Genomic DNA, 13860 nt, shown 5'->3' with positions numbered 1-13860 from the left:
ATCTGAATTATGGCAAAAACGTGTTCAGCAAAAAAAAGCAAAACTCAATGCTAATTTAAATAAAATCAAGACATAAGAGGAACATAAAAAAGCTAAATATAGCCTAACAAAATTACATTTAAAAAATAACCTCTAATATACCTTTTTTTAAATACTTTGATATATGCGACAAAATGAACCTTAAATTACTGATTCAATTTTCACAGCTAGATTTTCTTTAATGGAAAAATTAAGAAAGTCTTTAAGACCGTTTTGCCCTTCCAGTTTTTTTAAAGGGGTTAGTAAAAATGTCATGTTATTTTAGAGGTCCTTCATAAAAATACAAGAAAAACAACTAAGAAAAAACTTGATAAAACTTATGAAATCAAAATTTAACATACTGTATAGAACATATATGAAAAAGTGCAACATGAAAATAAACTAAGGCGCCTCCTCTTTATGTCGCAATAAGTGCTGTTCTACAGCACCCTCTTGTGGTACACATAGTCAACAAAAATTATGACCAAATAGAAAACATTCATTTGGATAAAAACTGAAACGTTATAAATGGTGAAACCACAATATTTTAGCTCATAAAAGATCCTACAAATTCAGACAAAATTAATTAACTTAGGTTCACATCTAAGAATACTATTGCTCATTCAGACAATCAAATACATATTTCCTCAGAGCTTTCCTACAGATCTTTGGAGGGTTTATTCTGCAACCACCAGCTGAAAAATGCCAACAGAAACGTCTGAATGTGCCAGTCAGAACAAATGGACCACTTTATGTCAGGCCTCTTTATTCATTCGGGGAACAATGGTCCTGCGATAAGTCCGTCTCTCAGAGATATTGCGTTTAACTTTGATTATTGTTGGAGGGGCCAGCTCCAGTTCCAAGGAAGGACTTGAGTAAGACCTTTTTAAACCAGCCTCTTCCTCGTCTTCATCCCCGATGCAGCCTGGGCAGGCAGCCTTGTCAAACAGGTTCAGGTCAGCGCTGCTCAATACACTGTCCTCGTTCTTCTGCACACTCTTCCAGGCCCCCAGCACCTCGATGTAGGTCTCATAGCGACAGACCTGTGGTTCAACAATAAACACTAAATGACCTATTGATCTTTAGATACTCATGCTTAAGCTCTAACAGCAACTCCACTACCTCATACTGCAGGTACTCTGCTCTCACACGATGTTCCTCCAGATCCTTGGTTTTAGCTTTTTTACTGTCTGGTGGGTTCTCCTGCTGATGCAACAGGTCAGCTTTAAAGGAATCCAGTTTTCCTGAGTGACATTGAAGCTGACGGTCCTGCAAAGAGAAAAGAACAAGATAGGAGATTACAATTACATTTAAGAATCTCTCTTTATCTGGTTTTATGTGGCAGATTTTCCACATAACCAGACCAAATGTACTTTGTTTGGAATGCATAAAGTAGAGGGAAACAACCTTTGGATAAAGGGATAATAATTTAATTAACACATTGTTGATAAAACCATTTTATAAACACTAATATGGAGGCTGTTTTAGAAATGCTGCTGATCAAACATCTATAAATTTATTAGAAAGGCAGCTATAATGTTTTTATGTTAACTCTGAATGATGACCTTTACACTGTTGTCAATAACCTGAAAAGTCTCACTACACACTTTATAAGGAGAACTTCAGCATCACATTGACATAAAATAATATTGTTATAGTTCCTTAAATTGATATAAATGGTCTATTGCAATGCAAGGTGACATTTTCAGAAACATAATCAATAAAATATATATTGTAAGCCAAATCAAAGCAAGGTAATGTAATATTTAACAAATACATACTAGAGAGTTCACAGACTTCGAAGCTGGGAGGAGCGGCCTAAAGAACCTTCTCTGAGAGCCAACAGCAGCGGGGAACGGAGGAGATGAATGAAGGGCGGAAACCAAGTTGATACGGCTGATCCATGAATTCATCTCTACTTTAGATCTGAGAGAAAAGCAACCAAATGCTCAATTTGTTCCTGTCAAGCCCTTGTCCTACAAACAGACACAAACCAACTGGCTCTGCAGATTTTATACAACTTACGAGGCCTGGAAGAGCAAAACCCTCCAATCAGCCGTCTGAAGCCGGAAAACGTGTGGCTTCTTGGTGTAATCGGCTGCCGGCTCAGCCAGGGAATGGTGGATTGCCACAATGTCCTCGTTCACCAGCTGATCTCTGCGGTAATCGTTCTGACACACAGCACAGATAACTCAGCATGACGTAAAAGAGCTGCATGATGTTTGGAGAAGTAGGAGTTGAGTCACTTACCTTCTGTAAGTAAAGAGTCATTCCCTTTAGCACCCCAAAGAAAGTTTTCCATCCCCTTTTTCCCCGCGGAGCTGCCAGCAAAAAGAAACAGTCAGTAGGTTCATAAAGACAAATGAGTAACATCAGCAACATTAAAACCTCATCAGAACATGTCAAACATTTATTTGATCTAAAACTCAGCTTCAATGTTCAAAATGGGAATCCAAGATATTTTTAATAACATCATGTCTTCCTAATGCGGTAGAATAAAGATACCTGTGTTGTAGAGAAGTACTTTATTACATGATTAAAATGATGACTTGGAAGAGAATTAAAAATATATTACTAAAATGAAAATCAGACATTGTGCACCAAGTGAAAAAAATCATGCAACTGGCTCCTATTCGCCCAACAGCTGCTAAAATCTCTCATCTTGTGATCTAACATAAGGTTTTGTCTTTAAACAATCCTCTCTTGTGTGTTTACCCTACTTACTTCGTTTTCCATTGATGTCTGCATGCAGCTTCCTCTGCAGGAATCCCTGTTTTACCACAGCTGCCTTTTGGTCCTGAGGTACATCAAGGAACGGGTTGGATTTTGAGCGCAGCGGGGCGTCATTTCCTGCACTTTCATCCACCAAGTTCTTCAGCTCCTCCTCATCCCTTCAGCAAAAATCAAGTAGAAAACGTGAATGAGCTCATGTTTTTGAATCATGGTCCAGGTGATGCTTTCTGTGTACAGTTTACTTACACAGCCCACTCTAGAGGTTCACTCTTTATGGAATTATAAAAACTCTGCAAAATGCAATAGAAAAGGTTCACCACTTTTAACATGTGAGGTTTAGATTTCAATACTGAGAATAAAAGTGTGAATGTTTTACTTTCAGCAGCTCCTTGTTGAAGTTTCCTCCCTCATTCATCCCATCCAGGTTGGTCACAAACTTAGAAGAAGACATGGATTTTCCTACATTCTGTAGACAAACATACGATGGCTTAAAAAGACGTGTAACACTGTGTGAAAAACAAGTTTCAGAGGCTGTTTATTCTCACCTGTCCATGCAAGTCAGTGTTGAGAAGCATTAAAGCACAGGTAAGAGCCAACACGGCCCCTGAGGATATCCAAAAGAGTAATAATGTCAAACGCAGATGTTACGCATGAATGCCCACAGCTGTATCTTCAAGCATGACTCATGATTATCTCACCTGAGGAGCAGTAAAAGTCGGGGTTGCACTCATGGAAACGGTTGGAGAAATGCTGCAGCACTCGTTCTCTTTCCTGAGTCTCTCCTATCAATACGACCACCTTCAGAAAAGATCTGGGGATAAGCAAAGGAAAGAGGATTAGAACATGTGTTTCATGAGGGAGTTTCATAAGATGTAAGATAAGATGTATCTATGTGTGGAATTTAACCTGAGGGCTTGATCCAGAGTTTGGTTGGAGAAGTCAAAAAACCTGAGGTATTCCTCTCCAACAGCCCGACTGAAGTCATTACTAAACACAGAAAAAAAATATATATATATTAGTGTTCAAACATAAAAGGAGACAGAAGGAAACTTATTTAACAGCTCATCATTTAAAGGAACTTGTGTAAATCTGCTTCTTAAGAAAAAGTTCAGAAAACATAACTGACCAAAACATATACACATTAGTATTGATATTGTTAGTATTTCACATTGAAAACAGTGATATTTTAAATACTAAAACCCTTATGTATATTATTTGAGATGCATCTAAGCAGCTGGTGTCTAATCTAAGTTTATTTTAAATTTTCAAACACAAATTAACAGCCAAAATGAACAAATTTTAAGTTTTTTCCAAAGATTTAAATGAAAAAATGTTGGCTGATCAGTTACATTTGTTAACAAATTTGAATGAAATTGTAGTATGCAATGTTTTAATTAAAACATAATGTAATTTTAGCTTTAATTTTAGAATCTTGATTACACTTTGCTATGTTATAGACAATGTTTTATCTTACATTCCATTACACCTTTATGACATATTTATAAGTTTATAACTGACATAAGGTTTGCTGTTTGCAAAACGCAAAAACAAATTTCACTTTTTGAAGCGACTGTATCTTAATTTGGTTTATCAATAAATGTTTCGAATGAAATTATCAACAATAGGAAGTAAAGAAAATGCAAAGATCCCATTAGCTATAAATACAACTCAGTTCACATTTCAAAAAGTTTAATATCATATTCGATTTATAATTATCTACATTAGTTGAAAACAATGCCACTGATTTTAACCATAATCTTGGTTTTTCTATATGGGTTTTTTTTTATTATCAAAGTCTTGATTTAAAAAAAAAAAAGGCCACTTGATAAATATACACTTAATGTTTTTGTTGAAACTTTGATTCAGCTGTGAATAAAGGGCCATTTCACAGCTTTTTTGGCACCTCTCAACTTTAATATCTACTCTGTTTTAGCACATATACTAAACTTTTCCTTTTTTATTTTCCAAAAAAAAAAAAAAAAATCTCTTAACATATAAAAAAAAAATCAATTGAAGACCTTATCAGACAGTCAGAAAACATTACTTTGAATATGTGTAAATTTTTCAGTTGATAAAATCTGGAAACATTTTCCACATATCAGTTTTGCTATATAGAGTCCAAAAAAAGCTGTATAAACAAATCACTAGTCTTAAAGACAGGATCGGGACCATAAGATCTCAACCTACTAATCATGATTTGTCAAGACTAGAATTGATGGATGGATTGATTTATTAATTTATTGTAATTACACTGTCACAACTACAAAGCAACAAAATTCACTCTGTGCATTTAACCCATCACTTTGGGGAGCAGTGGGCTGCCATTGTGCGGCGCCCGGCGAGCAGTGTTGGGCTAAGGGTCTTCTTCAGGGACCCAGAGTGGCAGTCTGTGGGAGTAGGGCTTCATCTCAAAACCTCTGGGATCCAAGTGTAATGCCATAACCACTAGGCCACCACCCCCTGTGGTTCTGTTGTCAAAATGTTGTTCAAATATTGTTTAAACAACCCAAAATTGTTATACTTCATTCAAAATCATTAGTTAGTCGTTCATTATTTGTAGCTAGAACTGTTTTCAAAGAGCCCCTTGTGGCTCTGGGGCTGCAGGTTGCAGACCCCTGGTCTAAAAACACTAATCTGTTTATCTGCCAAATTACCAAACATGCGATTCAACTTCTTAAGTCGTAGCAATCAAACGCCTCCTTTTTAACTATTGTGACTTCCTCAGAAAACGTTTATAAATGGACTGGAGTACCCACAGCCTGATCCTCAAACTGCAGAGTCAGTGATTTGTAGGTCTTTACTAACAGGCCTCTGAGGAACATTAATCAACACATTGTTACTAAAAAGCAGGAAGTAAAAAAAAAAGTTTTTTGCAATCATCAGAAATTATTCAATAGCACTGCATAGCTAATGATAACTAAATCAAGTTTTTCTCTTTTGTTTGTGAATAAAAAATCTAATTAAGAGCATTACTGTACAAATGCTAACTTATCTGCATATAAAGACAGTTAGTAGTCTGATACTGATGCTTTGGGTAAACAAAGCTTCATGTTTTCAAGAATACTGTGTATTAAATGATGTCTAAATGTTCACTTACTCTTTGTCTAGATGTTTCACCACATCAGAGCGTTGGATGTTTTCCAGCTTAAAGAGCTGTTCAGCCAGTCGACAGGCCTTCTCTCTGTCCACCCCGCCTCCATTAATATGAGGCACCGCTGAGTCCTGGTGTTTATCTCCATTAGCCACAACTTCTGGTGGACTTCCACCATCAGGAAGCCCAACATCTTCGGCCTGATCTGACGTCTCAGCCTGTTGGTCCACATGGTTTAATTCCTCGTTCAGCGCTGTAGCCTCATTGTCAGGAGACAGCTGCTCTGTCATGTTGGACTTATTCATCTTTTCTGATGAACAGGCTGTTTGCTGTGGCGGCTCATTCTGCTCTGATGGATCGTTGCCAACTGTGGACTCCGTAGCTTCATCACAAGCTGTCTGCTCTGGCGGATCTTCTGGAGTTTCTGGTGGGGTTAACTGGTTTGGGGATGCCATCTCTGGAGGCTGGTCCTGAAGCTGCTCTGTTGGATCAGACTCTTCTGCGTGCATCTTGGGCTCTTCACTCACTTCACCTGATTCAGACTCTAAAGCTTCAGGCTGCACTGTAGCCACCCTGTCCTGATCACTCTCTAAAGAGGGAGTCTCTTCCAGATTCTCACCCTCTTCTTCTCTTCCCAGAGAGTTTTCTACACTCTCAGCCTTTTCTGCCTGTTCTGATTCTTCCTGGTTGTTATCATCAGACTCTGAAAGCTCAGGATCCACCTTCTCATTTACATCCTCACACATTTCTTCAGGCAGCACTGAGAGGTCTCCACCTAAATGATCTGGTATATCTACGTCCTTCTTGTCCCCGTCTTCTGGAAGTTCCAGCGCTGGAAGATCTCCCAGTGAACCAGTAGGTGAGTCTAGTGTGGTGTTGTCAGTTTGCAGCACTTCTGCAGGTACTTCCCTAAAAGGTTTCGATAAAACATGCATTTTAATTATATTTAAAATAGAACAACACACATTGAAGGAGGGTTCCGTTCTAGAGAGCACACAAAAATCTATTTAGAAAGGTGTGAACATAAAAAGAAAAAAAATGGAGTGTGTTAAATGGTGATGGAAATTGTGATGTGACAGCTTTAATTTTAGGAGGGCTTAGAGAGGCTTCAACTTAAACTACAATTCATTAATTTTAATGTTCAGTATCATTAATGGGAATATCGTTCAAGCAAGCAACACTCTTTCAAACTAAAACTGAAAAAAAAAGCATTAAACTTTACTTTTTTGTGCAATCAAGCCAACATTTTAACAAACCACCCAACACATTACAGCAAGTCATTAGTTATTTGACTAACACTAGGTCAAAATGCAGAAGTGGGTCATGAAAATGTCCTCATTGCTTTTATAGGAATTCAGAAGGGAAGTAGAAAGCTTATGGAAATTAAAAGCATAGGAAGCTTGTCTTTAACTTCTAAAAGCAGTTTGCACATTTGAATTATTCAGGCTCAAAGCAAAGCCAAGAAGGAAAGACATAAACACGGAATTGAGAAAAGCATTTTAGCTGTCTGCCCCATCAGGCTTTGGCCTGTATGGGGTTCTCATAATGAAAAAATGCAAGACAACCAAAAGAATAAAAAACACTGAAAAGAAATGTTGCTTATTATATGGAATCTATGACTATAACTTTTCTTTGTTTTTTCGATTTGATGCAAAGACTTAGAAAGCATCCACTTAATTGTGCTGTTTTCAGAAAAATTTACACTCAAAACTGCTATACTCACCACTTTGGTTTCCATAAAATAGTTTTTTCCTGTAAGCAAGAGGAAACTGTGGTGTTCATCTTTTAGCCAGCAGACAGGCAGTGTGCAGCAAAAAGATGCAGCAGAGGCAGATTTGTGACTCTGTATGCTTCATTGAAACGGAATAAGAGACTCTGAAGGGTTCAGCATTTCCTGATATATCTCACTAAAGGAGTTTACCCAAATACCATTGGAACTTGCATGAATAAAATAATTTTTCAAACCTATGTATAGCTCAATGCGAGTAGCTGACAGATGCCTAGTTCACAGTTATTCTACAGTGAGAAATATGACTCTGATAGGAGAACTGGAAACAAGACAGAACTAAATGTTTACACCAAAGCTCCAAATAATTATGAAACCAATCGAAAAGGTTTCATTCTAAAGTGAGTTACATATATTGATAACTGAGAGTTTAAGAGTAGAATCGGGAGTTAAGGTCAGAAACAATGACTGAACAGCTGTAGAGAATTTGGAAAGGTTGTCTCATCTTCATGTGATCTATAAAAAGAAAAAAAAAGTTTGCAAAGCTAATTCTAGTCAAACCAGAAGACCTTAGAGTCCTTAGAGGGGTAAAATCTAAGGAAATCTACTTAACCTCCACTCTATTATGGTTAAAAACATGCTGGTGAGGCATTAGCTGTTTTAAACAAAGAACTAATTGGGTTGTTTGGGGAAATTATTTTAAATGTTAGCATGTTTTAACTGATGACTTTGTCATTATTTTAGACAACAGCGCTGATTCATTGACAGTCAATGTGAATGATTCAATCTTAAAGGTGATGAGTACTTTATTTGTCAAAACCTGATGTAAATGCAGGATCTTTTGCCTTTTTTTTTTCCTCCACTGGGTATACTGTCATTTGAAGTTTCCCCTTTCTTTATGTGAATGAAAAATACTCACAGATCAGTCAGAGAGCTGACAGTTTCAGCCTCTTCACTTTCTTCCTGAAGGGAAACGTTGGAGACACTCGGCTGTTCCTCCTCCTCGCTCACTTCCCAATGTTCTTCCTGGGTGTCAACACAAGCTGCTACAGCTGGTTCCTCCTCGTCGGGAACTTCTGTGTCACTCTTTTCCTCATGTTCTTGCTCAGTCTCAGAACTATCTGCTAAAGCCGGCACCTTCTCATTGGAAACGTTAGTTAAACTCTCCTCCTCTTGAACCTCCTTCCGGTCCTCCTTGGCACTGTCAGTCCCAGAACCTTTCGTTAAGCTCGGTTCTCCTTCTGAGTCTTTTTGCTCGCTCAGCAGAATACTAATCTCTTCTTCCTTTTCTAGTTTCACATCTAAACAAGTGTCCACTGCCTCTGATGAACATTGAATCTTCTCTTTAGTTTCTGGTAAATCCTCGTCTGATGTTACTGAGCCTTCCTCCTCTTCATCTGAAGCTTCTAGAAGAGTTGGCAGAAATTGTAGAAGACCCAAGAAAAGACAAATAATTTGAAAATAACTGATTTTCACACTAAAACTAAAAATAACAACAATTATAGAGCTGTAATGTTCCACATACCATTGCTACTTTCAGACTTCTCGGCTGCTGAATCTTCCTTTTCCTGTTTCGTTAGCTCTTTCACATCTGCAGCATCACATGGCTGAAAGAATTGCAACACAGACGACCGAACATAAGCTTACAGAGAAAAACTTGTGATTCCGTGTGAGTTCACTCATCTGACCAGCAATATGTACGCTCATTTAGCCACAGAGACATACAGCAACAAAGTGGGAGAAAGAAAAAATAAATCCTGTAAAATTAGGTTTGTTGGTTTTCATTTTTAAGTGTGGATTTCATTTTTACTCTCAGGTAACAGCAGCAAGAAATTGTCACACTTTCTCTTTTTTCTAAATGAAAGTTTTCATACCTTAGATTCACTTCCGGTGCTCTCTTCAGCTGGGTTTAGAGGCTGTGTATTAACTTCATCTTGTTCCTCTTTGTCCTCCTCTTTAAAAGGCTCGGCAGTAACATCTTGAGGGTGATGGTGAGGAGAGAGGGAAGTGCTGCGGATACTCGTCATGCCCTCAGAGTAAAGCTCATTGGCCAAGCTGCTGTCAGTCATGAATGAAGCATTCTCTGCAGAAGAGTCAGGCATCTCCCATCCCACAGAGGCGAAGGTAAGAGAGAGGTGGGAGCAGGCGATGGGCTGCGGAGACCATATGGTTTCCTCAAACTGTTCTGCATCTTTAGGAGATCCGTCTGAGGCAGCTTCCTCCTCATATGTCAGTTCTTTCTCTACCTCATCACCAAACACCAGGTCCCCCTGCTCTCCGTTTATGCTCTGACCCGATGAGGCCTGCAAGTCTTGTGGTATTTCGGCTTCTTCAACATCCGGCATAGAAGTGCATAGTTTTTCCTCCTCCATTGGCGCCTCTTGGGCAGCTCTGTTGTCAGCTTGCGTAAGGTTTAGAGAGGGATTTTGAAGCTGTTTCTCTACAAAAGGTGCTCGCTTCCTGCATTAGGCCAGATGCTTTTGCAAGGTGCCATCACTGTTGGATTATTAGATCAGATTTGATTAGATTAGATTCAACTTTATTGTCATTACACAGGTACAGGTACAAGGCAACGAAATGAAGTTTAGGTCTAACCAGAAGTGCAATAGCAACAAGTGCAGGATAAATAATGTTTCCATAAATATAGGACATCGGTTTCTACTGAATGAGTATAGAGATGAATACCATTAGAAATAATGAATATAATATATAGATCACTAGAGTAATGAACTAAATTTACAGCTGGATATGTACTGAATATAATATACAGGTGGATATTACTATAGGAAGGGTTTTTAAAGTTATGTACAATAGCATATATACAGATGGGTTTTACTATAGAATGAATAAATAAAGTTTGGACAGAAGCTATCTAAATTAAAGTGCAGTGGAAGGTAATTGCAAATTACATTTAAAGTCTGTTATTGCAAATGTATATCTAAACAATTGGTACTGTGAATAAGCAGTCGGCAGTGCAAATATAAACAGTCGGCAGTGCAAATCAATATTCAGTCAAAGTGAGTAGTGCAAGATGCATATAAAGAGTTGTTCCAATAGTAACAGTCAGGAGTGCAGGTGAACATTTCAGTCTTCTAAAAAAACAAAACAGCAAAAAGGTAGAAGGTGTGAGGAAGGAGGGTAGAGTCTATCCGTGAGGGTTAGAGTTCAGTAAAGAGACAGCCCTAGGCAAAAAGCTGTTCTATGCTATGAAGAGGAAATAATTAAAACACTTCTAACTCCACCCTCACCGGCTCTGAAAATAGGTATGAGGAATCTCCCTAAGACTATTCAGAAAATATTTACTCTTATTTTCAGGAATTTCATGTGACAGAGCAACACTGTCAAGTGTTTTACTGATAGAAGATATTCCAAATGTTGCTGTCTAACACCCCTAAAGAAATCTAGTGTAACCGTTTGCCTATAGATTGGCAGATTAAGTGCATCATCCAACCAAGACATGGCTGCCAACCTAAAGAAACAGACTGGGAAACAGCAGTATTAACCAGAGAAGTGGCAAGAGGGCCCAAGGTAACTCTGGAGGAGCTGCAGAGATCCAAACCTTTGGTGGGAGAATCTGACAGGTCAATTATTTCTTCTTTACTCTACAAAGCCAGGTTTTTTTTTTTTTTTTTTTTGGGTAGGTAGGGGAGAAGAAAACAATTAACCGTTAAATCCAGTTTAAAATCTGTGGCAAGACAGGAAAACTATTCTTCACAGATCCTATCCATTCACTCTGACTGACATATAGCTATACTTTAAAGAATTTTAAATATAGCTAAATGCCTGTGCAAAGATAGTGGAAATATTTAAAAACGTTCTGCAGCTGTGGCTGTGATGATCGGGGGGTTTTGCTAAATAATGCCTCTGAGGGTGGATGCAAATGCATGTTTTAAATTTGCAATTGTAGAAACAAAAAGGGGGCCATTTAGTCTTCTCTTTTCAATTTACAATCTTGCATCGTTTGGTTTTAGTTGATTGTTGAATAATGAAACCTGAAAAGGGTTTAAAACAAACACTTTTGCAAATAAAACCTAGTAATGTTGATGATCACCAGTTGGTTGAATTAAAACGCTGCTAGCAGTTTATTGCAACCAACTGGTTTTGTTAGCTTTCTACTCATTTGCAGAGCTACACACCTTGAAGTTAAATGACACAAAAGCCCAATTTTACTTCCTGGTTTCAAAAAAGAAAGAAAGAAAAAAAAAATCAGCTGAGCGAATGAGCAACAGAAGGAAATAGACTGCTGGGGTGTATAAAGCCGTAATAACCAAACAGATTCGATGGAGAGGGTGGGGTTCAGGGGCTACAGTTCAACCGTTTTGTCTCCTGTTTATCATTTTATCAGCTCGACCCGCTGTGTGACTTCAGATGGATAAAACTGTCTGGCTTTTGAGCTTAACTTTACCATGTGTTGTCAACACAAACCACCAGCAACAGCCCATATCAGAAGAAAGTCCCCCAGCAAATATCACATTATGGGTTTGCTATATAATCCCAGCTTTAACAGTACCTCCTGGTTTCTTGCACAAGATCAATTTTAAGACTTTTTTGTCTATCTTTTATTATTTCATTCATGTCATGTAAGCCAACATCCGGGAGAGACCTTGACCACATTTCCTGTGTGGGTGCTAAGTTCTCAGTTCCTGTCAGTGTGCAAAAAATGCTACAGCAGTTAACTAAGATTGACAAAGTAGAACAGAATCAAAATTAATTAGAATTTGATATATAAGATGTCTTACTTGGAGAAAACTGTTTGCTTCAAAATTAAGAAAAATAAGAGCAGACAGCTTCAAAATGTTGTTCAGTAATTAGATAAAACATTCAGGATTTAAATAATTATAAAAGGTGTGTTTAATATTTCAACAAGGCTTATCCACTAGGTATGGTAGAATATTTTCTGGCACTGTGGACTGTAAAAACTCAATGAAATCCTCCTCTGATGAAGAAGCTTTTTAAAAAGGAACAGTTCTGGGTCTTGTTAAATAAAATACACAAACGTATAAGAGGAAACACAGAGCCCGGATACGGCAGCATCTCGTCTATTCTCAGATTATAAAGAACTGTTGCTACAGAATAGGAAGTAACTACAGCATATCAGTAGTTTAGGAAGTACAAAGTAAAGAGTGATACCTTAGGGAACACAATAAAAACAGGAACAACCATTACAAGGTAAAGTTACACTTGTGAAATTATTTGTAGGCAATGATGCAGTAGGGTTGCAGATGTTCGTTTGAGATTCATAAAAAATAGAAAAGGATTTTTAAAGAAAGCATTATTGCACATGGTTTGGAGAACAACTTGAACGAGAATTAGAACTTGAATATCTTTGAGAGGAATTTATTAGTCTGTAAAAGCATGACTTACCCCCTCCAGGCACTTGAAAGCAACATCATATGATCAGCCAGCTTGTGAGGTTTTGACCCAAGATTTGTGGGAGGGAAGAGCACCTCGTCGTAACTCTAGATCTGCCGCTGTGAGTTCACAGCTAAACCAAAGCATACCAGTGACACTAAAGTGAGTTTGTCTGAACCTGCTCTGCTTAACAAACAAGGCGCACACACCTACTCTCTCTCAGCCAGTTCACCTCTTACTTTCTTCTGCCTCATGCAAATCCAGGTCCTTCTTCTTTAAGCTTCCTGTGCCTATCTGGAGGTGTGTCGCCTTTTTTCTTGTAGCCTCTGAGCAGCAAGTTACAGGAAGGATGAGGGAAGAAAGGTGAAAGCGGAAAACAAAGAGGAAGAGAAGCTCATCTCTGATTGGAAGATAACTCAGGAGCTAAAAAGACACCTGAGAGGGCAGGGGGACCACGCCCACAGCCTCAGAGGCATGAACACACACACTGGTCAGGTAAGGGGAGTGGCCCCACTTCATTCCTGCAAACAAACCACAATGTGGCAAAACCAGATGCTACTCATATTAAACTGGCATAAGTCATCATCTCTGAATGTTTTTTTTTTTTTCTAATTGAACTTTATAATGCTTTATAAAGCTGGTAGAAAATCTGGTTTATCACAAACATTCATAAGATCCTCATTTGAATAAAATTGAATCTCAAATAAATTGCACAATAGTCTGAGAAACACAATTAAATTCTATGTAGGTTTCAGATGTTGTGTTGTTGTTTTTTCTCTCGTTTTTTTGTGCCAAAACTTGACTAGTGAATACAGGACTGTGTCCAACAATAAGTTGCACTGGTCTAGAAACACTGAGGCGGTCTACAATAAGGGCCAAAGCCGACTCTTTTTCCTTAGGAGGCTGAGGTCTTTTAACATATGTCGGACGTTGCTGAGGG

The 13860-nt window shown here is 38.1% G+C and overlaps 1 protein-coding gene across 4 annotated transcripts; it reads right to left on the bottom strand.

Moving 5' to 3' along the window:
- Window positions 1-282: 282 nt before the first annotated feature.
- LOC119781544 (PH and SEC7 domain-containing protein 4) lies at window positions 283-13283 on the bottom strand. 4 transcript variants are annotated; one of them, XM_038282041.1, is made up of 17 exons: window positions 13153-13283; window positions 12933-13053; window positions 9443-10064; window positions 9094-9175; window positions 8488-8974; window positions 5849-6751; window positions 3658-3738; window positions 3450-3562; window positions 3297-3355; window positions 3128-3217; window positions 2998-3041; window positions 2743-2909; window positions 2269-2339; window positions 2044-2189; window positions 1800-1944; window positions 1141-1287; window positions 283-1061 (listed from the first exon to the last, which is right to left on the bottom strand). In XM_038282041.1, the coding sequence occupies exons 3-17, from the start codon at window positions 9938-9940 to the stop codon at window positions 774-776; spliced, it is 3321 nt and encodes a 1106-aa protein (XP_038137969.1). In that variant the 5' UTR covers window positions 9941-10064; window positions 12933-13053; window positions 13153-13283; the 3' UTR covers window positions 283-773. The 4 variants fall into 4 exon arrangements, with proteins under 4 accessions (XP_038137969.1, XP_038137968.1, XP_038137971.1 ...); XM_038282040.1 differs by having other exon boundaries at window positions 13130-13277; XM_038282043.1 differs by having other exon boundaries at window positions 13160-13274.
- Between the last annotated feature and the right edge of the window lie 577 nt (window positions 13284-13860).

The sequence above is a fragment of the Cyprinodon tularosa genome, unplaced genomic scaffold, assembly GCF_016077235.1.
Source record: "Cyprinodon tularosa strain WSP-4 unplaced genomic scaffold, ASM1607723v1 ctg179, whole genome shotgun sequence".
Taxonomy (NCBI): Eukaryota; Metazoa; Chordata; class Actinopteri; order Cyprinodontiformes; family Cyprinodontidae; genus Cyprinodon; species Cyprinodon tularosa.
Note: the sequence above shows the minus strand (reverse complement) of the source record. Positions and strands in the feature narration are given on the sequence as shown.